General features: G+C 37.8%; 1 protein-coding gene across 10 annotated transcripts in view; it reads left to right on the top strand.

Annotated features, from left to right (window-relative positions):
* Window positions 1-27,232, top strand: part of CPLANE1 (ciliogenesis and planar polarity effector 1) — a 140,605-nt gene that overhangs the window by 104,919 nt on the left and 8,454 nt on the right. For 5 of the 10 annotated variants that reach the window (XM_041747930.1, XM_041747931.1, XM_041747929.1 and 2 more), the window contains 7 exons: window positions 1,242-1,326; window positions 7,461-7,622; window positions 11,629-11,659; window positions 12,204-12,335; window positions 23,450-23,615; window positions 25,985-26,043; window positions 26,476-26,643. In XM_041747930.1, coding sequence (XP_041603864.1) covers window positions 1,242-1,326; window positions 7,461-7,622; window positions 11,629-11,659; window positions 12,204-12,335; window positions 23,450-23,615; window positions 25,985-26,043; window positions 26,476-26,643 — 803 coding nt within the window. Of the gene's footprint in view, window positions 1-1,241; window positions 1,327-7,460; window positions 7,623-8,678; window positions 8,759-11,628; window positions 11,660-12,203; window positions 12,336-23,449; window positions 23,616-25,984; window positions 26,044-26,475; window positions 26,644-27,232 lie in introns of those variants that run through there. The other 5 variants (XR_005986733.1, XR_005986732.1, XR_005986734.1 and 2 more) reach the window with 5 other exon arrangements.

Raw genomic sequence — 27,232 nt, 5'->3', positions numbered from 1 at the left:
AACCAAAGGAAGTTTCAAGAAGGAATTTACACAAATCTGGATCCATTAGATAAGAGGACAGCTGTGCATGTCATGATCTTTTTCAAAATATACATGCCAGCCCAGCGGAATCTGGGGTTGTAGGGTGGGGATGGAGGAAGGGGCAGTCCCTTGGCAAGGGGAAGTGTGTAGATCACACACATGTATTTTGAAAAATTTCCTTAAAATTCTGTTACTGCCCCCCTCTCAGCCCAAGCCTTTTAATACTGGAGGATAGGGACTGTGTCTTTTGCTTGGCACATGCCAGGCATTTGATACACGTTTATTTAATGGCTTTCTTTGCTCTCTCAGTTTTAGATTCTGACAGTGATAAAATTACATTTATATAGTAAAGACTTATGCCCAGAACAGTTATTAATAATTGTAGTACAAGCGTGAGAGATAATTTCAAAGGAAGAGTTCTCATAGGAAGGTTGATCAAACTCCCCAGGTATTTAGTTTGCTAAGGTGACTACTTTGAAGGAAGTAGCACTAATTTAAATGAAAGATTTTGGGATATTGTTTTAAAATGTTCTTATCCTATTATAATGCATACATAAATACAAAGCTTTTGACTTGTTTATTTTAATTAAGAAAACAGACTGTAAGCCTGGAAGAGACAGAGGGGTACTTGTAGACAAGCAATGACTGGGATCTTTGCAGACCTGTGTTCAAATCCACATCCTGCCACTACGAAAGTCACTGAGTTTCTCTGGGCCCTGTTTTTTCATTTTTAAAATGAAAGTTTTTGTCTGAATGGTAGCTGATGTTTCTCCCCAATCTAAAATTATATGATTCTGTTTTCTTTATGATGCTTCTTAAAAGGTTAAATCTGGGACGCCTGGGTGGCTTAGTGGTTGAGTGTCTGTCTTTGGCTCAGGGCGTGATCCTGGGGTCCTGGGATCAAGTCCCACATCGGGCTCCCTGCATGGAGCCTGCTTCTCCTCTGTCTGTATCTCTGCCTCTCTCTCTCTGTCTCTCATGAATAAATAAATAAAATCTTTAAAAAAAAATAAAAGGTTAAATCATTTAGACTACAAATAAATAAAAATTTCCTTCTCTTCCTCCATCCCCACATTCAGCCCTTTTGCACTTAATCCTATTTCTTTCACTTGTTACCTTAATATTTAAAATGTACATATTGTGAAATTATTTAACAATATTGGGAAATTATCAAAGTATAAAATCTTTTTAGTTATTTTGTTGTGTGTGTTTTTCTACAGGTTGAACCTGTAGATCACGTTGAATTGTCTTCTGGTCCTGAATCTGAAAACACATTGGCTCCAAAAGCCATTGGCATTTCGGAAGGTGTGTTTCTGTGTGTTTCGGGGGAGGGGGTTGGTGCTGGGGACCAAAGCCTTGCTTTGAAAGAATAAGCATCACCCTTTGGGAGCGGTAGAACTAGGAATAGTTTTCTTTTTATTTCTTTTTTTTTTTTTTTATTGGAGTTCAATTTGCCAACATAGAGCAAAACACCCAGTGCTCATCCTGCCAAGTGCCACCCTCAGTGCCTATCACCCAGTCACCCCCACCCCCCCGCCCACCTCCCTTTCCACTGCTCCTTGTTCATTTCCCAGAGTTAGGTGTCTCATGTTTTGTCACCCTCACTGATATTTTCACTCATTTTCTCTCCTTTCTCTTTATTCCCTTTCACTAATTTTTATATTCCCCAAATGAATGAGACCATATAATGTTTGTCCTTCTCCGATTGACTTATTTCACTCAGCATAATACCCTCCAGGTCCCTCCACTTCGAAGCAAATGATGGGTATTTGTCATTTCTAATGGCTGAGTGATATTCCATTGTATACATAGACCACATCTTCTTTATCCATTCATCTTTCTATGGACACCGAGGCTCCTTCCACAGTTTGGCTGTTGTGGACATTGCTGCTAGAATCATCGGGGTGCAGGTGTCCCAGCGTTTCACTGCATCTGTATCTTTGGGGTAGGAATAGTTTTCATTTGTGAGCTGAAGCCTTCAATCCCCTCATTGTTAGATTAGGATTATTTTTGTGAGAATGTGATTGGCTTCCACGCAGGCCACTCCCCCTCCTCCCTGTAGAAGCCAACCTATGGCTCCTGGCGTGGGGTGCACCAGCCGTACACTTGCTGAGGGGTGTGCAGAGCTTGGGGCCCAAGGTTTGCTGTTTGTCCCTGGTCAGCTGCAGAACTGGAATTTTGAGGTTCTGCTTAAATGGCCAAACAGTGGTGAAATAGTTATGGGTTTGCGTTTTTTAAAAGATTTTATTTATTCATGAGAGACACAAAGAGAGAGAGAGAGGCAGAGACACAGGCAGAGGGAGAAGCAGGCTCCATGAGGGGAGCCAGGATCACGCCCTGGGCTGAAGGCTGCGCTCAACCGCCAAGCACCCCCCCCCCCCCCCCCCCCCCCCCCCCCGCCCTCTGATGTGTTTGCATTTCTTACTGAAAGAATGAAGTGAGGGTAGTTACTTAAAAAAAAAAAATTCTGCTGTATCTATAGTTGTTGTTTTTTCCCACATTGTCTTTCATTCAGTCTTGTTAGCAATTTAACTTGGGTTTTCTTTTCTTTTAAAAACAGGCTTTGGTTTGGTTTTGTTTGATTTTCGTTCTCAGAGATTTCTACTCTTAGCTTTACTATTTCTTCTGTGTTTGAGGGCTTAACTGGTTGGCCTTTTCCCAACTTCATTCTTCCTTTTTTCCAATACATGTGTTGGAAGTTGAGCGTGTTCCTGCGAGGGCCTAGACGAGTGCTGACGTGCACCATGTTTGGTTTTGTTTTGATCTAAATAGGTTGTGATTTGTATTACGATGTCATCTTTAGCTCATACAAGGGATTTTTAGCTTCCCAGTATTATGGGGTTTTGGCTGTTTTTAATTTTTTTCCATTTCCATCACATTAAATCATAATCATCTAATATATGATTATATATATAATATAATCATAATTCATCTAATCAGATGACTGTACAATAATAGCAATTCTTAGATATTTGTTAAATTTTCTTTTGTGGCGTGGTATGTATAATCAGTTTTTGTAAGCGTTTAATTGAAAAGAGTATGCATTTTCTATTGGCTTATGGAGGATGTATGTGTGTGTATGTTATGTATATATATGTGGTATATATGTGTGTATATATGTAGTCAAGCTTTTAAATTGTCCAGATTTTCTATATTCTTTCTGATTTTTTTAGTCTGCTTGATCTATTCATTGCTCAGAAGGGTGCATTAAAAGTTCCCCACAGTGATTGTGGAATTTTTCCTTGTGATTCTCTTAAATGTTGCATTCTATAGTTGAAGCTATGTTATAAAATGATTATGCTCATTATTCTTACATTTTTTTTGAATATTGCCCCTTTTCTCATTAAGTAATGACCCTCATTATCCCCAATAATGTTTTTAGAACCAGTCAATTTTGTCTAATACTAATTTTTCCCTTACTGTTTTCTTTTCCGTGGCATATCTTTTTTGATATATTTAATTAAAAAAAAATTATGATGGAAAATTTCAATAGAAGACAGTATGGTTAATTAACCTTCATGTACCCATTAACCAACTTTAACAATTATCAGTTCATGGTCAATCTTCTTTTATATTTAAACCCACTTACTCCTGTCACCTTTTCCTGGATGATTTTGAAGCAAATTCCAGATAGCATACTATCTACCTATAAATATGTCTAAAAGATAAGGTTTCTTTTTTAAAAACATAGGCAAAATAGTATTATTGCTCCTTTTTAAAAAAACTTAATGTTGTCATGTATCTGATCAGTGTTTCAGTGTTGCCAGCTATCTCATTTTCAAAAATAGCTTATTTTTCTATTCTAGTTGGGAATCTGAGCACATGGCAATCATTTGATGGCTTATAAGTCTCTTTGAGGATTGCCTGGGTGGCTTAGTGATTGAGCATCTGCCTTTGGCTTGGGTTGTGATTGCAGAGTCCTGGGATAGAGTCCCACCCTCTTGCCTGTGTCTCTGCCTCTCTCTGTGTGTCTCTCATGAATAAATAAATAGAATCTTTTAAAAAAAAGTTTCTTTTAACTTCTTGTACCTCCTGTCTCCTTTTTCCCTTGCAATTTACTTGTTGAAGAAACATGGATGTTTGCCCTGAAGTGTCTTTCAGAGTCTGGATTTTGCTAATTGAGTCTCTATGGGGTCATTTAAGATGTTTCTCTCCCCCCTGTATTTTCTGTAAGTTAGATATTCTTTTATTTTCAGGCTGAGTGATTATGTTGTAGTGTGTCCAGGAAAGAACTAGATTTCATTTTTTAAAATAGATAATTTGTATGTCTTAATCATCAAATATAATTATATAACATATATTGTCATTTTTGTACTTCCTATTTACCATGGGTTTTTTTTTCTTTATTTTTGACTTTCCTTTCCTTCTGTTGGATTGAATTTTCTGTATTCTTTCTCTTCCTTTCTATTGGTTCAGAAATTACACATTCTACTTTTAATTTCTTAGTGATTATACTTGAATTTTCAACATTCATAGTTGAATTAAAATTTAAGGCAAATATATTTATCTCCCAGGTAATATAAGGATTTTAGAACTTTTAACACTAATCTACTCCCTCCCATCTTCCCTGATAATTGTTTTCTGGTATTTTATTTTATTTTATTTTATTTTTTTATTTTTATTTTTTTATTTTTTTTGTTTTGTTTTTTTGTTTTGTTTTGTTTTGTTTGTTTTTTTGTTTTCTGGTATTTTAGATCTACTTTGTTTTCAGCTCTCCCATTTAATCTCCTGTGTCTTTTCCGTCAACACTTACTGGAACCAATCAGCATGTTTTCTGACTTCAGTTGCTTCTTTTTTAAAAAATCTGTAACAAATGTAAATGTGTGAACAATAAATATACAAAAACAAGACACAAGTTTCATGAAATAATACTGTTATTGCCTGAGATGCACTCTGGCAACATTTTTTTATTCTCTGGTATTGTTGCTCACAATTGCTTTTTGCATCTGCTTTCTTGAGGATTGCCTCCTTGTTTTATTAGTTCTTCCATCAAGAGCCTATGAGTGGTAAAGTCTCCTAGTCTTTGAAAGTATCTTTAATTTTATTACATTTTGTTAGTGATGGCTTACAGATAAGGACAGAATTCTAAATTGATGCTCATTTTCCCTCAGCATTTTAAAGGATACTGTTCCATTATTTACTGACATCTTTGATTGCTCAATTTATACTAGTGTCTGTCTAGTTATTCTTTCATCTCTGATTGCTTTTAAAATTTTCTCTTTGTTTTTGGTTTATTTTATATTTTTGATACAGGTGTGTCTCAGTGTATATATATTTTCTAAATTTATTTTTTAAGAGATTTTTTTTTTTTTTTAATTTAGAGAGAGAGAGAAAGTGTGTGGGGGTGGAGGGGCAGAAGAAGAGGGAGACAGAGAATCCTGAGGTGGGGCTCAATCTTACAACCCTGAGATCACGACCTGATCCAGAATCAAGTGTCAGAGGCTCAACAGACTGAACTACCCAGGGGCCCCCAGTATGTATATTTTAAAAATTTATTCTAAATGAGAGTAGGGGGGCATCTGGGTGGCTCAGTGGTTGAGCATATACCTTTGGCTCAGGTCATGATCCTGGGGTTCTGAGATTGAGTCCCGATTCAGGCGCCCTGCAGGAAGCCTGCTTCTCCCTCTGCCTCTTTCTGTGTGTCTCTCATGAATGAATGAATGAATGAATGAATGAATGAATAAATAAATAAATAAATAAATAAAATCTTGTAAATAAATAAATGAGAGAAGGAATGATTTTATTATTTATTTATTCATGAGAGACACACACAGAGAGAGGCAGAGACACAGGGGTTGGGAGAAGCAGGCTCCTTGCAGGGAGCCCAACGTGGGACTCGATCCCGGGTCTCCAGGATCACACCCCGGGCTGAAGGCGGTGCTAAACTGCTGGGCCCCTGGGCTGCCCAGGAATGATTATTAATGTTGGTTATTTTTCATTCATTTCTTTTGGAGTATTGCTTCCTCTCCATTCTTTCTATTGTTTTCTACAACACCTATTAGAGCTATGTTGGACCTTCTCACTTTATTCCCTGTCTCTTAACTATTAATTGCCACCTTTTTATCTCTCAGTGATGTACTTAGGGTGATGGTCTCAGATCTGTCTTTATGTTTTCTAATTTTCTCTTCTGTTGTATCTTTGCTATTGGATTTAAATTTTTTTTTTTTTTGGATTTAAAATTTTTTAAACTATATTCTTAATGTCTAGAAGTTTTGTTTCTTTTTCAAATCTATCTGTTTGCTGGATGTACTGTCCTATTTTATTATGGTTTCTATGCCTTCTTTTATCTATTTAATGATTTTAGCAATATTTTATGCCCTTTCAGATTGTTTTACTTCATGTATTTATATTCTCCATTGTCAGATATGCGCACTGCTCTCTTTCGTGGTGGTTTCTTTGTGCAATTAAATATTTTTTTAATCCTGAACTTATCTTTAGGAGAGTTGTGTTGATTTTTATATATTTATCATTGAAGTGGTTTTGTATTTGCTTCTTGGGATCTACTGAAGTAGAAAAATTTGGGGGACAAATTTTTATATACATTTCTTGGCTTGTAGTTGCTGTACTACATAGTATAAATTCAGATCCCATACCTGTTTGTGGCATAGCAGAGGTTTTTATTTCTCACAGTTGACTTATTTTTCTCCCATCCACTCTTTAGGCAGATAGAAAATTTCTTTGCTGCTTCTCCAAGGTTTCTTTTATCCTCATTTTCTGGATAGAGCTGTCCTTCAATGCTCTAGGTCATATGAAGGTAGCTCAGTTCTTTCCACTGCAGATGGCAGAAACCACATTTCCTTTCTGTATGAACTGTCCCACCATCATTGCCCATATGTTGCCCAGCTTTGATTACGTTTTCTTTTCTGGTACCAGGCAATTTCTTTATTTACAGGGCTTGGTTGCATATTAATCTGTTTTTTAAAATGTAGCATTTCTTCTCTGTTTTTATTTTTAAAATTTAAAAACAGTTTTTATTTATTATTTTTTTAGATTTTATTTATTCATGAGAGACACAGAGAGAGAGAGAGAGAGAGAGAGGCAGAGACACAAGCAGAGGGAGAAGCAGGCTCAATGCAGGGAGCCTGACATGGGACTCGATGCCGGGTCTCCAGGAACACACCCTGGGCTGAAGGCTGCGCTAAACCGCTGAGCCACCTGGGCTGCCCTCTTCTCTGTTTTTATAACAGGATATGAACCTGTCTACTTCAGCTCACGTGCCATGTTTCCTGAATCTGATAATAAATTTAATAGTTTTTTTTTTTTACTATGAGGGAGGTTAAATTTTAAATATCATATTAAATTATTTCATTATACAGTAGAAAGTTATCAAAATAATATATCATAAACTTCTGATATATCTGTTGCCGTGTCATAGTGTTAACTAAGTATCTTTTTTTTCCCATGTGCTTTTTTTCCTCTACTGTTTTACCTTGGATCAGTACATTTCCAGACTCATATGAATAAGGAGGCTCCAAGTGACAGAGAGACTTCAGAAGCTGAATTTTCAGTAGCAGAAACTCATTCTAGTCAGAAAACCTGTGTGTTTCCTTCTGCTGATTCGGCTGTCAGCCTTTTCAGTGACCAGAATACAACTTCTCCTGGTATTGTTCTTCACTTTTTTCATTTATACTCTTGTTTTCCAGTACTCTTACTGAAGATTATTTATTGGGAACACGGTTGTGAAGGATTTGTGAAGCCATTTTGCAATATTTATAAATTTCAGGGGAAGTTAAAAATTGTGCTATTTACTTGAAGAACCAAAATGTCTTGTCATCTTCCTAAGATATTGCAAGCATGTATCATTATCTCTAATAAGATATAGGACTAGGTATCTCTAAGTTATTTTAATAACTTATTAATGTTAAATATATAGCAACTGGAATTACTATACTGTCTGATTTTTACAAAAATTGAAAATTCAAACTGGCTGATATTGAGAACCTGGAGTTTTAATTAGGAAAACAAAATAACAGCTGTGGTTTATTGAGAGTCTGCTTGTGTCCCAGATAATGCTGTTTTATGTGTGTTAGGTCTAACCTGCAAGGTGGGTGCCATGATCATTCCCATTGTACAGTAAAGAATATTGAAACTTAGAAAAGTTTGGTGCTGCTTTTCATTCATTATATTTGGAGCTGGCAATTAAAAATGCTCTTCTGTAGTCCTAATGAATACATTTTGCCATATGAATGATAGGTCCTTATAAATACAACACTTGGGCTACTGCCAATGGCTTTGAAATGGTTTTTTCTCCCTCAGCTATTGATGGTCATAAATGATGAATATACTGAGTGTTTACAGTATGTTTTATTATTAAAGTAGTATAAGCAGGAAAAAATGCTATTTTTAAATGGCATAGCTGTCATTAAAAGAAAAACTAAGAAGCTGGCTTTAAGTGTTGTAATTTTCTTTCCTCTAAGTTCTTCCTGGATTCCATTTGTATGGGGCTGATCATTTCCACGTCACAGAGTTGTGAGGATTGAGTGTTATATAACACTCAACCTGTGTTGATTCCTGTTTGAACCTGTTTGATTCCTGTGGATTCTCTGCCATCCGTAGCTTTTGTATTGACTCTTCTGGGGAAGAGTTAACAAATGAGGTCAAAGAGGTTGTAGATGGTTCTGATGGATCTGAGAAGTGTACTCTCCATTTTATGTCAGGGAATCATTGGAGCATTCTGAGCAGAGAAGGGGAATGAGGAAGTCTTGAGGAAGACCAGAATGGAGGCATCAATCATTTAGTGAGTTGTTAAATTCATCTGACCTGATCAGGGCCTGGGCAGTGTTGTGGGAAAGCAGGAGACATGCTGAAGGCAACTGATGTCACTCAAAGACTAAGTGGATGAAAGAGGAGGAGGAGGAGAAACCGTTATTTTGTGTTATCACACTGTGGGAGCAACGATATCCTAGCTCTGATGTTGGCCTCTAGAGTACCTCACCACCAAATTTAACAGTGTAAGGTGATGTTGGGGTATGTAAAATGGCCATATTTGGCACCCAGTTTTTGACAGCAAGTGGAACTTGATGAGAGGTTTAAGCTTGAAAAACAGATATAAGAGCCTTTTACCTAATTATATAGCCAAGATTTAGTGCATCTGTTCTCAGCAAGAAATACAGAAGAAGTGAAAATCCCTTTGGCTACTCTCTGGAGCCTTTGAAATGACATCCTTGAATGCGTACACGGCCTCCCTATGAGGGAGATGGACAAGTGGAGTTTGATGAGAGATTTTTAAGAAAAAGTGAATGGCTATTAGAATAATAGCCATTATTATTCAATAGTCATGAATAAAGATTGAATTTGTTAAGGACTTTGGGGACTTTCAGGTAATATCAAGAGTAGAAGAAGGCTGTTTGGGGACAAAGACAGGCTCAAGAGGCTGTACTGATAGACTACTTAATTCTGACAGTAAAAGGAAGTAGAAAAGAAAGAGAAATGAAGTCAAAGATCATATCAAGATGGGGATAAAGACCACTCTAAAATGTTTAAAGGAAGAAGAAAAGAAAGGAGTAGGAAAAGTAAGATTGAAAGTATTCGTTCAGGGATGTAATAGTTTCCTTTTTAAAAAAGATTTTATCTATTAGAGAGAGAGAGAGAGAGAGATTAATTAAGAACAGGGAGTGGGGAGGTGAAGGAGCGGCAGGCTTCCTGCTTGCAGGGAGCCCAGCATGGGACTCCATCCCAGGATCCCAGGATCATGATCTGAGCACAAGGCAGACAAGACACTTAACGGACTGAACCACCCAGGCGCCCCCTGTAGTAGCTTCTTAAATTAGGATGCAAGATAAGAAAGGGAAAAACTGTCAATAAATGGCATAACACATCTAAAGATGGATAATTATTTTTCTCTAGTATTCAATGTCTACTGTAAATTAAAAAGGAAATCAAATTATTATTTTTTAGAGTACAGAATTTAGACACCCTAATGGATGTTTCCTTTTCTAAAGTTGGCATCCTAGAAAGATGGATAGTCATTCTCTTACTTCTGGTGCTCAAAAAAGATATCCTCTTTTGAATTGCCTTCTATTTCTTAGCTGATTCTTGTGAGTGTTCTTAACAGTGGCAAATAATTTATTCACTGAGGATGGATTTAATTTTCGGTAATAGCCACAAGATTTCCAGATGATCTCTGATAAGTGGAGTAGATAATAAGGCTGCGTGTCATTGTTGGAATTAAAAAGAAGGAATTGTGATTTTGAAGGAATAAAGCCGATCTATTGTGTTCAGTAAATTGTAATGGCAGCCCCAAAGGAAGAGTTCCAAAAATGGATTGAAAATGAAGTAAGAGGGATCCCTGGGTGGCGCAGCGGTCTGGCGCCTGCCTTTGGCCCAGGGCGCGATCCTGGAGACCCGGGATCGAGTCCCACGTCGGGCTCCCTGCATGGAGCCTGCTTCTCCCTCTGCCTGTGTCTCTGCCTCTCTCTCTCTCTGTGTGACTATCATGAATAAATAAATAAAATCTTTAAAAAAAAAAAAAAGAAAAAAGAAAATGAAGTAAGAAAAAAAAATAAAGTAAGGATCCAGTCTTCCTGTGTAACTACTGTTAAAGGTAGTTATTCGGATACACCACTTTTCTGTCCTTTGATAAAAAGAATCAGAAAAGAAATTTCATTTCTTAGCAATCAGACCTTTTTATATCTGATTACTCTATACCTACATCATTACCATTTTTTTTTCATTTAGTAATTGAGGTTTTCTTAATAATTCAATTTAAAGGGTCCCTGGCTAGCTCAGTTGGTGGAGCATGTGACTCTTGATCTCATGGTTGTGGCTTTGAGCCCCACATTGAGTAAGGAGATTACTTAAAATAAAAAAAAAAAATCTTTAAAAAAATAGTTAAATTTGATTAATTGCTATTAAAGCCTCACAAATGCCCCAACTCCGAGTACAAAAATAATGTAAAATCTTTATTTGAGGATTAATAAATTAAACAAAACAACATGTGCTTAGGAAAGTAAAATAAATACTAAAAACATATAGATGTGTAAGTTTTGGGGCAGGGTGGATTTATTTAAGAGAATCTCAACAATAAAATGTTTTTGAGAAGAGATATCAGAATACTTTCCCCCATAGTAACTCAATTCTCTTTGAGTATTAAACATATAAAAAATGAGTAGATTAGGTGTTTTGCTCTAAAGACATGTAGTTAATATTGGACAAGGTTTAAAAATTATTCTTTAGGTCCTTTTCTTCCAAGTAATGGCTTCTTGGAATTAAATTAGATATTTTCCCAAATGTATTACTTTAGGATCATTAGAGCATTTTTGTTTTTTGGGGTTTTTGTTTTGCTTTGTTTTAGTAAATTAACTTCAGTATTTTAAACTGTGTACTAAGCAAAGGAGGACTGTACTTCCTAAAGCATACTTCCTCTTCAAGTGTACTTCCTATCCTACTTTGGATAAAAAAGTAATAATCTATGCAGAGTATTCACTACCAAATAGCATATTTAAGAGGAGGGTAAATAGGCTACACACATAAATATATCTTTAAAGCTATTTGGAGGTTTAAAAAATACTGCAATTTCTGGTTATATAATTTCTAAATCAGGTTAATAGGTGAAAGTAGAAAAAAATTATCCTAAATTTTTATTAATAATGTTTCTTTTCTTTTAAGGTATGAATAACAGTGATGATTTATTTGAGAGGTAAATATATGAAGAATTAATTCACAGTTTTACTTAAGGTTGGGTGTAAACTGTGTGTTTTGGAAATTTTATTGTTCATGTGTATGTGAGCTACTACACTACATATTTTTTTTTGTAGACTCAAAGGAATTAATTCTCATTGGGAATGGAGTGTTTTAAGAAGCTGAGGATTGCTTTACTATGTCCTTTGCTCTTTTAGCATAAGTAATTAGAATTCAGTAGACTGGATTTGCTATATCTTTTACTGTGTGTGTATTCAGCAGGCAGGACAGGTAGAGGTTATCTCCTGAGCCTTATGTTTGCTTTTTTAAGAGCACGTAAGAAGTCATGAATAACTGATGATTAGACTTTTGTGCTGAGGATTACTGGAAAGTTTAAGGAACAACATTAGATCATCTGTGTTTATTATCTTTGTGTTCATTTATGCTCATAGAGGATATAGCTTTATATGTTCATTTTTTAAAGTTTACATGTTCATTTCTGCTTAATGTAATCACATTGTATATACTGACTTATATTTCTCAAATTGCATTCGAAAATGAAGCGTTTCAGTAGATCCATTCCAGATGACTGGATTAACTGATATTGCAGACATTATTGAGGACCTTATAACAAAAGATGGAGTTTCCAGTGAGGAGCTTGGTTTAACAGAACAACAAGCTAGGAATATCTCCAGGTAATCCGTGAATAATTCATGTTAACCCACTTAAAATGTTTATGGTTCAGGAATATTCAAAATTGGCCATTTTTTAACATAGTTTTTATGAAAGAAATACAAAACTTAGGTTTTTTTTCTTCATAAATACTTTCTGTGATGTTTATTCAGGTTGTGTCTCTCCTCCCCTTCCCCAACAGTAGACAGACTGATATATTTAATACAGCAGCACATCTATATCCTGGGAGTTTTCCCAAAGTCTCATTTTATTTTTATTGTCATTTTTATATATTTTTTAATTTATTGTGAGATTTTTAAAAATTTCAGTATAGTTAACATACATTGTTATATTAGCTTCAGGTGTACAATATAGTTATTCACCAGTTTTGTACATTACTCAGTGTTCATCAAGACAAGTGTTCTCCTAATCCCCATCACCTATTTAGCTCATCCTCCCACCCACCTCCCCTCTGGTAACCATCTGTTCTCTATAGTAAAGAGTCTGTTTTTGGTTTTCTCTTATTTTTTTTCTTTGTTTTACTTCTTAAATCCCACATATGAGTGAAATCATGTGGCATTTGTCTTTCCCTGACTTATTTCTCTTAGCATTAATCTCGCCAGCTCCATCCATGCTGTTGCAAATGGCAAGATTTCATTCATTTTTATGGCTGAGTAATATTCTATGGTACATACAGACCACTTTTTTATCCATTCATCTATCAGTAAGCACCTGAGGTACTTTCCTAATTGGTTATTGTAAATAATGTTGCAATAATACATTGGGGTGCATACATCCCTTTGAATGAATATTTTTATATTCTTTGGGTAAATACCTAGCAGTGGAATTACTGGGTCATAGGATAGTTTTATTTTTAATTTTTTGAGGAACTCCCCTACTGTTTTCCAGACAAACTGGCTGCCCCAGTTTGCATTCCCACCAACAGTGCACAAGGATTCCATTCTCTTCGTATCCTCACCAAAACTTGTTTCTTGTGTTTTTTATTTTAGCCATTCTGACACATATGAGATGACATCTCATTGTGGTTTTGATTTGCATTTTCCTAATGATGAGTGATGTTGAGCATCTTTTCATGTGTCTGTTGGCCATTTGGAGAAATGTCTGTGTGTTCTGCCCATTTTTAAATTGGATTTTCTGGCTTTTTTGGTGTTGTGTAAGTTCTTGTGTGTGTGTGTGTGTGTGTGTGTGTGTGTGTGTGTGTGTGAGTTCTTAATATATTTTGGATACTAACCCTTAACCAGATATGTCATTGCAAATATGTTCTCCCATTCAGTAGGTTCTCTTTTAGTTTTGTTGGTGGTTTCCTTTGCTGTGCAGAAGCTTTGATTTTGATGTAGTCTCAATACTTTATTTTTTGCTTTTGTTAACCTTGTCTCAGAAGACCTGTAGAAAAATGTTGCTACAACCAATGTCAGAGAAGTTACTGCTGGTGCTCTCTTCTAGAATTTGTATGGTTTCAGGTCTCACATTTGGGTCCCTAATCCATTTTGAATTTATTTTTCTGTGTGGTGTAAGAAAGTGGTCCAGTTTCATTCTTTTGCATATTGCTGTCTAGTTTTCCCAGTACCATTTGTTGACGTGACCATCTTTTCCCATTGTATATTCTTTTCTCCTTTGCCAATGATTAATTGACCATATAATAGTGTGTTTATTGACTCTCTGTTCTGTTCCATTTAGCTATGTGGCTGGGTTTGTTTTTTTTTTTTTTTTTTTAATGTGGCTGTTTTTGCAGCAATACCATACTCTTTTGATTACTACAGCATTGTAGTATATCTTGAAATCTGGGATTGTGATAACTGCCACCTTTGTACTTTTTCAAGATTGCTTTAGCTACTGGGGGTCTTTTGTGGTTCCATACACATTGTGGGGTTATTTGTGAAAAATTCTGTTGGCATTTTGATAGGGATTGCATTAAGTCTGTAGATTGCTTTGGGTAGTAGGGACATTTTAACAGTATTTGTTCTCCCAATCCATGAACATGGAATATCTTTCCATTCGTTTGTGTCATCTTTAATTTCTTTCATCAGTGTTTTATAGTTTTCAGAGTACAGATCTTTCACTTCCTTGGTTAAGCTTATTCCTAGGTATTTTATTATTTTGGTGCAGTTATAAATGGGATTGTTTTCTTAGTTTCTTTTTCTGCTACTTCATTATTAGTATATAGAAACATAATGAATTTCTGAGTATTGATTTTGTGTTTTGCACCTGACTGAATTCAATTATCAGTTCTAGTAGTAATTTGATGGAGTCTTTAGAGTTTCCTATATATACCATCATGTCATCTGCAGGTAGTGAAAGTTTTATTTCATCCTCAGCAATTTGGATGCCTTTTTTTTTTCTTTTCTTTTCTGATTATGTGGCTAGGACATCTGGCAGTATGTTGAATGCAAGTGATGAGAGTGGACATCCTTGTCTTGTCCTGATCTTAGGGGAAAAGCTCTCAAGTTTTTACATTGAGTATGACATAAGCTGTGGGTTTTTCATATATGGTCTTTGTTACGTTGAGGTATATTCCCTCTAAACCTACTTCATTGAAGGTTTTTATCATAAATGGATGTTGAATTTTGTCAAATGCTTTTTCTCCATGTGTTGGAATGATCATATAGTTCTTTTAATCCTTTCTCTTGTTGATGTGATGTTTTGATTGATTTGCAAACATTGAACCACTCTTTCATTCTTGGAATAGATCCCACTTAATTGTGGTGAATTATTTTTTTAAGATATTGTTGAACTTAGTTTGCTAATATTTTGTTGAGGATTTTTAAAAAATATTTTATTTATCCATTCATGATAGACATAGAGAGAGAGAGGCAGAGATACAGGCAGAGGGAGAAGCAGGCTTCATGCAGGGAGCCCGACGTGGGACTTGATCCCGGGTCTCCAGGATCGTGCCCCTGGCCAAAGGCAGGCACTGAACCGCTGAGCCACCCAGGGATCCCCTGTTGAGGATTTTTGTATCTGTGTTCATCAGAGATGTTGGCCTGTAGTTCTCTCTTTTTTTAAAGATTTATTTATTTATTATTTGAGAGATTGAGAAGAAAGCACATGGAGGGGAGGGGCAGAGGCAGAGAGAGAATCTCAAGTAGATTCCCTGCTGATTACGGAGCCCAGCACAGGACTCAGTCTCACAACCCCAAGATCATGACCTGAGCTGAAATCAAGAGTCAGATGCTTAACCAGCTGAGCCACCCAGGTGCCCCGGTAGTTCTTTTTTTGTACTGTCTTTATCTGGTTTTGGTATCAAAGTAATGGTGGCCTCATAGAATTAATTTGGAAGCTTTCCTTTCTTTTCTATTTTTTGGAATAGTTTGAGAAGAATTGATAATCACTATTCTATACATATTTGGTAGAATTCATCTGTAAAGCCATCTGGTCCTGGACTTTTGTTTTTTGGATGTTTTTTGATTATGGATTCAATTTCATTGCTGATAACCAGTCTGTTCAAATGTTCTCTTTCTTCCTGTTTCAGTTTTGAGAGGTTAGATATTTCTAGGAGTTCTTCCATTTCATATAGGTTGTTCAAATGTAGGCATATAATTTTCCATAATAGTCTCTTACTGTGGTGTTGTTATTTCTTCTCTTTCATTTCTGATTTTGTTTGAGTTCTCTCTCTCTCTGTTTTTTTGGATGAGTCTGGCTAAAGGTTTATCATTTTTTAAAATCTTTTTAAAGGTCGAGCTTCTGGTTTCATTGATCTGTTCTCTTGGCTTTTTAGTTTCCGTTTCATTTATTTCTGCTCTAATCTTTGTTATTTTCTTCCTTCTACAGGTTTTGGGTTTTGTTTGTTCTTCTTTTTCTAGCTACTTTAGGAATAAGGTTAGGTTATTTGAAATTTATCTTGCTTTTTGAGGCAGGCTTGTATTGCTATAAACTTCCATCTTAGAACAGCTTTTACTGCATCCCAAAGATTTTGGACCATTGTCTTTTCAGTTTCATATGTCTCCATGTATTTTTTAATTTCTTCTTTGATTTTTTTGTTGACCCATTCATTGTTCCAGAGTGTGTTTTTTAACCTCCATGTATTTATACTCTTTCCAGATTATTTTTATGGTTGATTTCTAGTTTCATAGTGTTGTGGTCAGAAAAGTTGCATGGTTTGACTTTGATCTTTTTGAATTTGCTAAGACTTGTTTTGTGGCCAAATATGTGATCTATTCTGGAGAATTTTCCATGTGCACTTGAAAAGAATGTGCATTTTGCTGTTTTAGGATGGAATGTTCTAAATATATCTTGTTAGATCCATCTGGTCCAGTGTCATTCAGAGCCACTACTTCCTTGTTGATTTTCTGTTTGGATGATCTATCCACTGATGTAAATGGGATGTCAAAGTCCCCTACTATTATTATTACTGATAATTTTCTTTATGTTTGCTATTAGCTGCTTTATGTATTTGGGTGCTCCCCTGCTTCATGCTCCCATGTTGGGTGCATAAATATTTACAATTGTTATATCTTCTTGTTGAATTCTTCCCTTTATGATTATGTGGTGTCCTTCTTTGTCTCTTGTCTTTTAAAGTCTATTTTGCCTGGTATAAGTATTGCTACCCCAGCTTTCTTTTCACTTCCCTTTTTATGATAAATGCTTCTCCATCCCTCGACTTTTCAGTCTGCATGTGTTGTGTCTTAGGTCTGAAATGAGTCTCTTTTAGGCAGCATATAGATGGGTCTTGCTTTTTTTTTTATCTATTCTGTCACCTTATATCTTTTGATTGGAGCATTTAGTTCATTTATATTCAAAGTAGAGGTGCCTGGGTCGCTCAGTTGGTTAAGTGTCTGTCTTTGGCTCAGGTCATGATCTCAGGGTTCTGGGATCAAGCCCCTCATAGGGCTCCCTGCTTAGCAGAGAGCCTGCTTCTCCCTCTCACTCTGCTGTGCCCCTGCTTGTGCATTCTGTCTCTCTTTGTCGAATAAATAAATATAATCTTTTAAAAAAAGAACAAAGTAGGAGCACCTGGGTGGCTCAGTGGTTGAGCGTCTGCCTTCGACTCAGGTCCTGGTCTCAGGATCCTGGGATCGAGTCCCACATCGGGTTCTCCGCAGGGAGCCTGCTTCTCCCTCTGCCTGTGCCTCTGCCTCTCTCTGTGTGTCTCTCATGAATAAATAAATAGATAATTTAAAAAAAGTAATTATTCATAGGTATGTACTTATTACCATTTTGTTACTTGTTTTATGATTATTTGTGCTGCCTCTGTTTCTTCTCTTGCTCTCTTTTCTCATGGTTTGCTGGCTTTCTTCCCCCCCTTTTTTTTCTTTCATTTTTCTCCCCCCCCCCCCCCGCTGGCTTTCTTTAGTGATATACTTGGATTTCTTTCTCTGTTTTTTGCATATCTGTTATCAGTTTTTATTTGTGGTTACCATTCAGTTTGTATATGAGATATTATGCATATAGTAGTCTATATTAAGTTGATGGGCACTTAAGTTTGAACCCATTCTTTACTCTTCTCCTCACCTCCCATGTTTTAAGTGTATGGTATCATGCTTCACATCCTTTTGAGAGTTCCTTGACTGATTTTTATACATGCTTATTTTTATTCTTTTTGCACTTTCTCCTTTTCTTACTCCTATTTGTGATTTTTCCTTTCCACTCAAAGAGTCCCTTTTGGGGGCACCTAGGTGGCTCGGTCAGTTAAGTGCCTGCCTTCAGCTCAGGTCATGATCCCAGGCCCCTGGGGTTGAGCCCCGCATCAGGCTTCCTGCTGAGCAGGGAGGCTGCTTGTCCTTCTCCTTCTGCCTGCCACTTCCTCTACTTTTGCGCTCGCTCTCTTTCTCTCTCTCTCTGTCAAGTAAATAAAATCTTTTTTAAAAAAAGAACCCCCTTTGATATTTCTTATAGGGTTGTTTTAGTGGTCATGAATTTTTTAAACTTGTGTCTGGGAAACTCTTGTCTTTCCTATTCTGAATGATAGCTTTGCAGGATAGAGTATTCTTGGATGCAGGTTTTTTCCTTTCTGCACTTTGAATATATCATTCCACTCCCTCCTGCCCAGTTTCTTTTTTTTTTTTTTTAATAAATTTATTTTTTATTGGTGTTCAATTTACCAACATACAGAATAACACCCAGTGCTCATCCCATCAAGTGCCCCCCTCAGTGCCCGTCACCCATTCACCCCACCTCCCGCCCTCCTCCCCTTGCCCAGTTTCTACTGAGAAATCAGCTGATTGCCTTATGAAATCTCCCTTGTATGTAACTGTTTTCTTTTGATCCTTTTAAAATTCTCTATCACTAAATTTTTTGCCATTTAAATAACATGTGTCTTGGTATGGACCTCCTTGATTTTGTTGGGGGATTTCTGTGTCTACTGGATCTGAATTTTAGTTTCCCTCCCCAGATTGAGAAGTTTTCAGATATTATTTTCTTGAAATAAATTTTCACCCTTTGCTCTGTCTTCTCCTTCTGGGATCCTTATAATGCAAATGTTATTGCACTTAATGGTGTTGCTGGGGCACTAAGACTATTTTTATTTTGTATTATTTTTCTCATCTGTTCAGCTTGATTGCTTTCCTTTACTCTGTCCTCCAGGTTGTTGATCCATTTTCCTGCTTCTTATAGTCTACTATTCATTCCATCTAGTGTGTTTTTAATTTCATTTATATTGTTATTTATCTCTGATTGGTTCTTCTTTATGTTTTCTATCTCTTTGTTAAGGGTCTCACTGATGTCCTTCACTTTTTTTCCAGTGAGCTATAATCACTATTTTAAGTTCTCTTTAAGTCATACTACTATGTCTATTTCACTTAGGTTTCTTTCTGTGATTTTTGTCCTGGTCTTTCTTTGGAACACATTCCTCTGCCTCTTCATTTTGTCTAACTCTTTGTAACTCTTTTTCTGTGTCAGAGAAGTCATCTACATCTCCTGCCCTTGAAAGCAGTGGCCTTATGAAGAAGAGGTCTTATAGTCCCCTGCAGTGCAGTGTCCCCTAATTACTAGAACCTGGCACTTCAGGGGTGTCTCCTCTGTGTATTGCATGTACCCTAATGTTGTGGCTGAGTCACTTTTTCTCTCAGCCCAGTTGTGTGTAATGGCTTTCTTTGCCTATTGTGGACAAGATGTGGTCCCTGGGTTCTTAGTGAGCCAGTCTGGGGTCACCTTGGGCTTGAGTTGAGCTGGACCAGGTGTTTGCCAGAGATGCAGTAGCCGTGAAGTGCATTGTGTTGTCCCCAGAGAAGCTTTTGTTGGTGGGCAGAGCTTGTAGTCAGACCAGATGTCTGCTCCCACCTGACTGCTGAGGTTATGGTCTGATAGTTATGTGTGGTTATTTCTCCCTCCCTGGGGCAGGAGTCACTTTAGAGTGGTGTTGGCTCCTGTGGGAGCTGCTTTTGTATACTGCCAGGCTGTGGCACAGCTTTGGTTGGGCTCTGGCAAAGAGCACTTTGGAGGAGGCGAGTCCATAGGAGAGTGGGGTGGTATGTGCCATGTTATCATGATTTGAGTGGGTTTGCTGTTGGAGGAGAGTTGGAGTCCTGGCTGGAGGGAATGGGCCTGCAGGAAAATATGGGGGCTTGTGCACTGTTAGCAAGTTAGATAGAGTCAGTGTTGTGCAGGTTCCAGCATGTGTCCCTGTGTCTAGGCTCAGGGCAGGGAACAGAAATGGTGTCTCTCAGCTCTTTAGTTCTTGGAGAAGTTTCCCAAAGATCCAGCACATGGTGTGAGGTTAGCAAACAAACCTCCCTCCCATATGCCCTGGCATTTTTCAAATGTTGCTTCTTTTTTTTTTAATTTTTTATTTAATTTTTTATTAGTTTTTTAAGATTTTATTTATTCATGATAGTCACAGAGAAGGAGAGAGAGAGAGAGAGGCAGAGACACAGGCAGAGGGAGAAGCAGGCTCCATGCAGGGAGCCCGACGTGGGATTCGATCCTGGGTCTCCAGGATCGTGCCCTGGGCCAAAGACAGGTGTTAAACCGCTGCGCCACCCAGGGATCCCCTCAAATGCTGCTTCTATGCTGTATCCTGCAGGGCTGTCTCTTGTGCTTTCTCTTTAAGGGCAGAGACTCAGTTTCTTTCTCCCCCTCCAGGCTTTTCCAGAGCTGAGCCTGCTGATTATTTTAAAGTTCCAGATTTTAAGTCCTGCTGATTATAAGAACTTGTAAAATTCAGGCCCTGTGGTTTTCAAAGCCAAATGCTATGGGGATTCATCTTTCCTGTGTGGGGTCCTCAGTGTGAGGATCTGTTTCTCTCCCCTCTCCATGCCCACAGCATCCCTCCCAGCAGCAAACAGTCCTGTGGTTCCACTTAGCCCCTGACCGTGTCTCCACCCTTCCTGCCCTCTTTGGTATGGCATCTTCTCTACATTTAGCTGTGGAGTTTGTTCTTCTAGTCTTTGATCATTTTCTGGGTTATTTACACTGATACGAGTGTTACCTAGTCATATCCATGGGATGAGATGAGCTTAGGGTTCTCCTACTCTACCATCTTCCCTGGAAGTTCTCATCATTTTAAGTACCACATAATTTAATCCTTTCTTTTTAGAAGTAATTAATGATTTATTTTTAAGATTTTATTTATCCATTTGTTTTTAGAGAGGTTGAGAGAGCATGTATATGCATGCATGCATACAAGTTGGGGGGTGGGTAGAGAAGGGAGAGGGACAAGCAGACTCTACATTGAGTGCAGAGCTGATTTGGGGTTGGATATCATGACCTTGAGATCATTACCTGAGCTGAAATCAAGACTCAGCCCCTTAACCGACTAAGCCACGGAGGCACCCAATTAAAGACTTCATCCACAGTATTTACCCTAAATATTAATCCTTAGAATACATATTAAATAGTCTTTTCTTGGAATATTAGGTTAAAATGTTTTTCCTTGCAACCTGTCCCGGTCTAAGAACTGGTTACTAATAGGATAAAGTCTGGCTCTCCTCCTAATGCTTCCTTGAGATACATATACCTCCTGACTTGTTTATATTAGTTAACCTTATGAATGTTATGAGTATTTCATCAATAATATATCATGTCAGGTATTAGGATAAAGACAGGTTTGTACTATTGAATGGAGATAGAAATATAAAAAGAGTGATATAAGACCAAATTATGTCAGTGTGCGATGGGAGCTTGCAGGGAGAGTCCGTCAAAGGCATCAGCTTCACTAGTTACAGTATTTGAGCTGTATTTCAAAGGACCAATAGAAATTTGTGTTCCTTATAAACAGTAGAAACATTATTCAAGGCAGCAAGAATATAAAATGCAAAGGAGTGATGATCAGATGTGGACCAGGAGTTAGGTGTGACTGGAGTTTATGCCTTGGAATGAGAGAGAGGGACTGGCTAGGTATGCTGGTTATAGGTTGGAGGCCAAAGGCATCTATTCCTTATCTACAAATAGTAAGGGGATCAACAAAGAAATGGGAGCCAACTGGAGGTCTTACTTCAGTAGTCTAAACTTGAAGGACCTCAGAATAGAGAGTGTAGGGTAGTAATCATGAGTAAACCTGAAGGCTGTCAGGAGGAAGTGAGAATGATTTTCTATTTGGATGACTGAGTTGATGGTGATTTCTTCGGCAAGATAGAGAATGTAGTTTCAGATACATTATAGGGTGCCAGGAGAATATAATCAATTAGTAATATTCATTGGCACATCCAAGAAGCAAATACCAAAATGAGATTTAGGTGAGCAAGAGATTTATTTGGAGAAATACTTGTGAGGGAGAAAGGGGCAGGAGCCAGAGAAAGTTGGGGCAGCTGTCAGACTGCAGGGCCAGTGTAGATCTGATCCTGTGTTAGGGGTCTCCAGGAGATCACAGGTTCGCTGATTGACTGGGAGGACTTACAAAATTCATGACTTAATTTATTACAGCAAGATAATTCAAAGCAAAACCAGCAAGTGGAATAGAGTACATGTAGTGAATTCGGAGGGAAACCAGGCAAGGGTCCCAAGAATCCTAGTGCAGTCCCAACAGGACACAGTTCCTCCAGCAGCAGGTTATGACAGCATCTGTGAGATAATGTCCACCATGGAGGCTCATTTAGAGATTTAGTGCCCATAGTTTTTCTTGGGGGCTAGTTGGGTAGGCAGCCTCTGCCTAGCAGATACCAAATCCAGATTTCCAGAAGGAAAAGCAGGTTATCAGTACAAACCACATCACTTGTACCTGTGACCTTCCACTTGGGATGATGTTCTCGTATGCTGGGTGTTGAGTCCGCCCCAAATCCCTATCTCACACTACGTGTTTTCTTAGACCACTATCAGTACTACTTGTGTCAGTTCATATCATCTGAGAAGCAGAAACCAATATAGGATTAGATGTGCAAGACAATTATTGGGAGAAAGGCCTATGAAGGGAAAGGTGGAAAATCGCAGAAGTAGAGGAACACATCAGACCAGAAGGGGGAGGGGAGAGGGTTGAGTAAGTGGAATGTTAGAGTACAGTGTTATAGGAAAATTTCAGCTGGGTCAGTGGTGAGACATCATGCCAACACTGCCCCCCCAGAAGAGTCCTGTGTCTTGCAGGAATGAGCCAGCCATACTATGCCTGCCATGCTCAGGCATTAGCTCAGGTCAGCCCGTGGGAAGTATGGCATGAGCATGAATGTGAGGCTAGATCCACAAGGGCAGCTGTTTAGAAGTCATCTCTGTAGTATAAGTTTTGGAAGCAATTGAGCTAGTCCAGGAATAGAGGGTTGGTAAAGAAGTAAAAAACAGAACCTTTCAAGACATTAATATGGAAGTGATGAGCAGAGAAGTAGCCAATGTAGGAGCCTACAGAGCGTTTTCAGTTAGAAGACGACTCATATAGGAAAAAGTTCAACACAGAATAAAAGAGCCTATTATATTAAATGCTTTAGAGAAATCCAGTAGGATGAAGAGGCTTTTGGTGAGTTTTCTGAGATCATTTCCAATGGATTTCAGGGTACAGGTTGGAGCAAGTTGACAGAGATAATGCACATATACTACTTTTCGAGAATGGGAAAAATCTTTCCAAATAGGGGCACCTAGCTGGCTCAGTTGGTGGCATGTGTGACTCTTGATCTCAGGGTTGTGAGTTCGAGCTCCATGTTGGGTGTAGAAATTACTTAAAAAAAAATCCCTTTCCAAATAAATAGCATTTAGTTGTGATTCTACTTATATCCATAAAAAATGTAAAATCAAGTGATGCCTTGGCTGTTACATTTCTCAGAGTTCAGCATTCTTCTGGTAGACGAACACAAAGAACGGAAAAGGAAAGAAGAGAAATTCAGGTGTGGATGAAAAGAAAACGCAAGGAAAGAATGGCAGAGTACTTAAACCAGCTGGCAGAAAAGAGAGGGCGAGAACATGACCCCTTCTGCCCGAGGAGCAATCCAGTAAGTATGTAGTATCAGGGGCAATGGAATTAGCACAGAATGTGTGCAGTTTTTCTTTAGCAAATATTCAGGAAAAGGATTAACATAATTTGGATGCATTTTTTTATTAGACAGAAATGACACGAGTTTTGCTTGTCAGAAAATGTTAATTACCTTAATAAAATATAGCAAGGTATTCTACAAACCATGTTCTAGAAGTTGAACTATCTTAAATACTTTCCCTTCTCCAGGCTAATTACGGCTGTAGCTAATTTTAACCCAGTGAAGATGTTGAGTGATTGGTGACCAGTTGGAGCTATTCCCTTAATTTTCAGCGAGAGTCAATGGCAATTGAACACTGACTGTGTGTGTAATAAAAATTCTGTATCCGGGGATCCCTGGGTGGCGCAGCGGTTTGGCGCCTGCCTTTGGCCCAGGGCGCGATCCTGGAGACCCGGGATCGAATCCCACATCAGGCTCCCGGTGCATGGAGCCTGCTTCTCCCTCTGCCTGTGTCTCTGCCTCTCTCTCTCTCTCTCCCCGTGTGTGACTATCATAAAAAAAAAAAAAAAAAAAAAAAAATTCTGTATCCATAAGTTATCTACAAAAAATAAAGAGTATGGTCCAGTCACGTACCAAGGGTACAATTGTGCGTGTGTGTGCATGCATGCGCGCACTCCCCTTTAAAAACTGTCAACATTTGTTCACTGACCCTGACTGTGGATGTCACCATGGCTAGGTCAGAAGCAGTTTTCTTCAGAAGGTGAAATAAAGCAATGTTATTTTGATAATCACATTACTATGAAAATTACATTTGGATTATACTTAGTTTATCTTTTACTTTGTAATTTGAAATAAAATATAATAGAACTTAATTTTTTTCAGCATCATTAGGGAAACATGTTCTATAAAAGTGAGTTTTCCAGATAAGGTGGTCACAGTTAAGCACCAAATGGTGCAAAAGTAGGTGAACTCTTACATAAATTGTACGCTATACTTGTGTCTGGAGAAAGCATGTTGATGTTAATAAAACTTTTTTTTTTTTTAAGAGAGAGCATGTGCATGCACATGAGCTGGAAGGAGAGGCACAGGGAGAGAGAGAATCTTAGGCAGGCCCCATGGTGTGGAGCCCAACGTGGGGCTGGATCTCATGACCCTGAGACCCAAAATCAAGAGTCGGGTGCTTAACAGACTGAGTCACCCAGGTGCCCCGATCTTAATTATAACATTTTGTCAGCAGTGAGGCACAGGACTAGAATCTTCAGGTGCATGTGTTAATTTATGTGTTCCTCCAACCCATGGGGGGTGACTTCTGATGTTACCCTGTCAACCAAGCAAATACCCAAGATAGAACTGTGTCCAGATTTAGAATAAATTAATCGAAGGCACTGGGGCTCCTTGGTTCATAGACATTGTGACCACTCCTTCACAATTGCAAACACTTTTTTTTTTTTTTGCAAACACTTGTTTAATTTTAGCTACTGTTTAGGTGAGGGATGGGGTTAGTAATTACAAATTTCATTTGAATTTATTTAAAGATTTTATTTATTTATTTGACAGAGAGCATAAGCAGGGGCAGTGGCAGAGGGAGAGGGAGAAGCAGGCTATCCCTGAGCAGGGAGCCTAATGTGGGGCTCAATCCCAGGACCCTGAGATAATGATGTGAGCTGAAGGCAGATGCCTAGCCAACTGAATCACGCAGGCACCCCTTATTTGAATTTATATCAGAAATTAATAATACCTTTAATTTATTTATTTATTTATTTATTTATTTATTTTTTTAATACCTTTAATTTATTACTGACTACTTCCATGTAGGATCTACAGAGAGGAAATGCACTTCAGTGTTTTTTTTCCATTTTAAATGCAGCTGACACTATGTTAATTGAATTCAAATTAAAAAAAAATTTTAAATGTAGCTAAGGTTCTCTCCTTTTGAGAAAATACATGAATTTAGCTACTAAAATAGATTTTGCATCCCATTTATTAAACCAGATTTTAATTACATGATGCTTTAACATTTTCATGTTTTGTGCTAAGAGGCTTATCAAATATGACAGTGTTTTACACTGTTTTCCTGAATGGCAAAAATACGTTTTAACCTCCTGTTAAGGGACGTCTGGGTGGCTCAGTGGTTGAGCACCTGCCTTTGGCTCAGGGTGTGATCCCACGGTCTTGGGATCGAGTCCCACATCGGGCTCGCTGCATGGAGCCTGCCTATGTCTCTGCCTCTCTCTCTGTGTCTCTCAGGAATAAATAAATAAAATCTTAAAAAAAAAAAAACTTTGGTATTAAAATTGATTAGTGGAATTTTCATGTTTTCCCTGTATCACAGTGGCTTAATTATTTGAACTAAACAATCACAGACTAACTGGGTATTTCTCCTGCAGTTTTACATGACTTCACGGGAAATCAGGCTGAGACAAAAGATGAAGAACGAAAAGGACAGGTGAGCTCCCCAGTTTGCACACCCGAGGTGTCGACAACGCCTGACCAGCTCTAGTCTTCACATAGCCCCTTTCTGTCCATAAACAGAAAATCATGGGAGATAACTGCAAGGAAAATAGACTCCATGAGCCTTTTAAGGAATTTGCTTTCAAATATCATTTATTCCATTGAATTTTCAGGCTTTTATTTCTGCTGTTGCCTTCCCTCCCCCAATCCAGATATGTAGGTGTATTTTGAAAATACCCAAAAGGTCCTAACTATAGGTACCTTCAGTTTCCACCTAATGGTTTTCAGAAATCTGAAATATGAATTTGCATTTGAAAAGCATTGAAAAAAACCAAATGCTAGGACATCTTCAAACATTACGTTTCCTCTAGAAGTATGAACTGAAAAGGAGTCTTTTACTAAATGCTGTTTAATTCTTTGTTTGAAGGTTGTTACTCTCGGACCACTATAATCAGCGGATCTCCCAAGCATACAGTCTGATGAACGAACTGTTATCTGAATCAGTACAGCTACCAAAAACTGCACAGAAAGCCTTGCCTCACAAACCCAGAGCTGCTCAAATTTCCCAAGAGCAACACTGCCTTTCTCCAATAAGGTAAGACAAAGTTTGGCAGGTCATTCGGCAAGATTTTGTCAGGCGCAGTAAGCAGAATTTAGTGCTTTTGTCCCCCACGTCCAGTATATTTGCATCTACCCTGCTCAGAAGTACGATAATCAAGTAAAGAAAAACATGTTCCCATAATTATGAGGTCTTTACAAGTTTATAGAGTCACCAAGGAAAAAGACAAAAATGGCATTGCGTCTCTAAGATGTGCCAGCAGCGCACTCCAGCATACTGGATATCAATGCAACTTTGATATCTGTTCAATTCTGTTTCCTCTTTTTCTGTAATTTGCCACCTGACTGTTCTCCCTGTTTTTCCCCTTGGCTCCACTCTTGCAGAAACAGTCCTCGCCTCTCCGCCATCTCTTCCCAATATGAACCCACATGTAATCAGACTACTTGTGTATGTATAATTTGGGGTCTACTCAAAATAGCACAGACTCCCTCGAATCTTTTCTAAAATAAAACAGGGTATTAAAAATACATAACTGCCAAAGACATAGACAATTAAAAATAGATAATCAATTTCTTTGAAAAAAACAAATGAAGGTGTGAGATATGAAGAATAATTTGTTGAGAAT

This window comes from Vulpes lagopus, chromosome 3, assembly GCF_018345385.1.
Source record: "Vulpes lagopus strain Blue_001 chromosome 3, ASM1834538v1, whole genome shotgun sequence".
NCBI lineage: Eukaryota > Metazoa > Chordata > Mammalia > Carnivora > Canidae > Vulpes > Vulpes lagopus.
The sequence above is the reverse complement of the archived record's forward strand: the minus strand, read 5'-3'. Positions and strand labels throughout refer to the sequence as shown.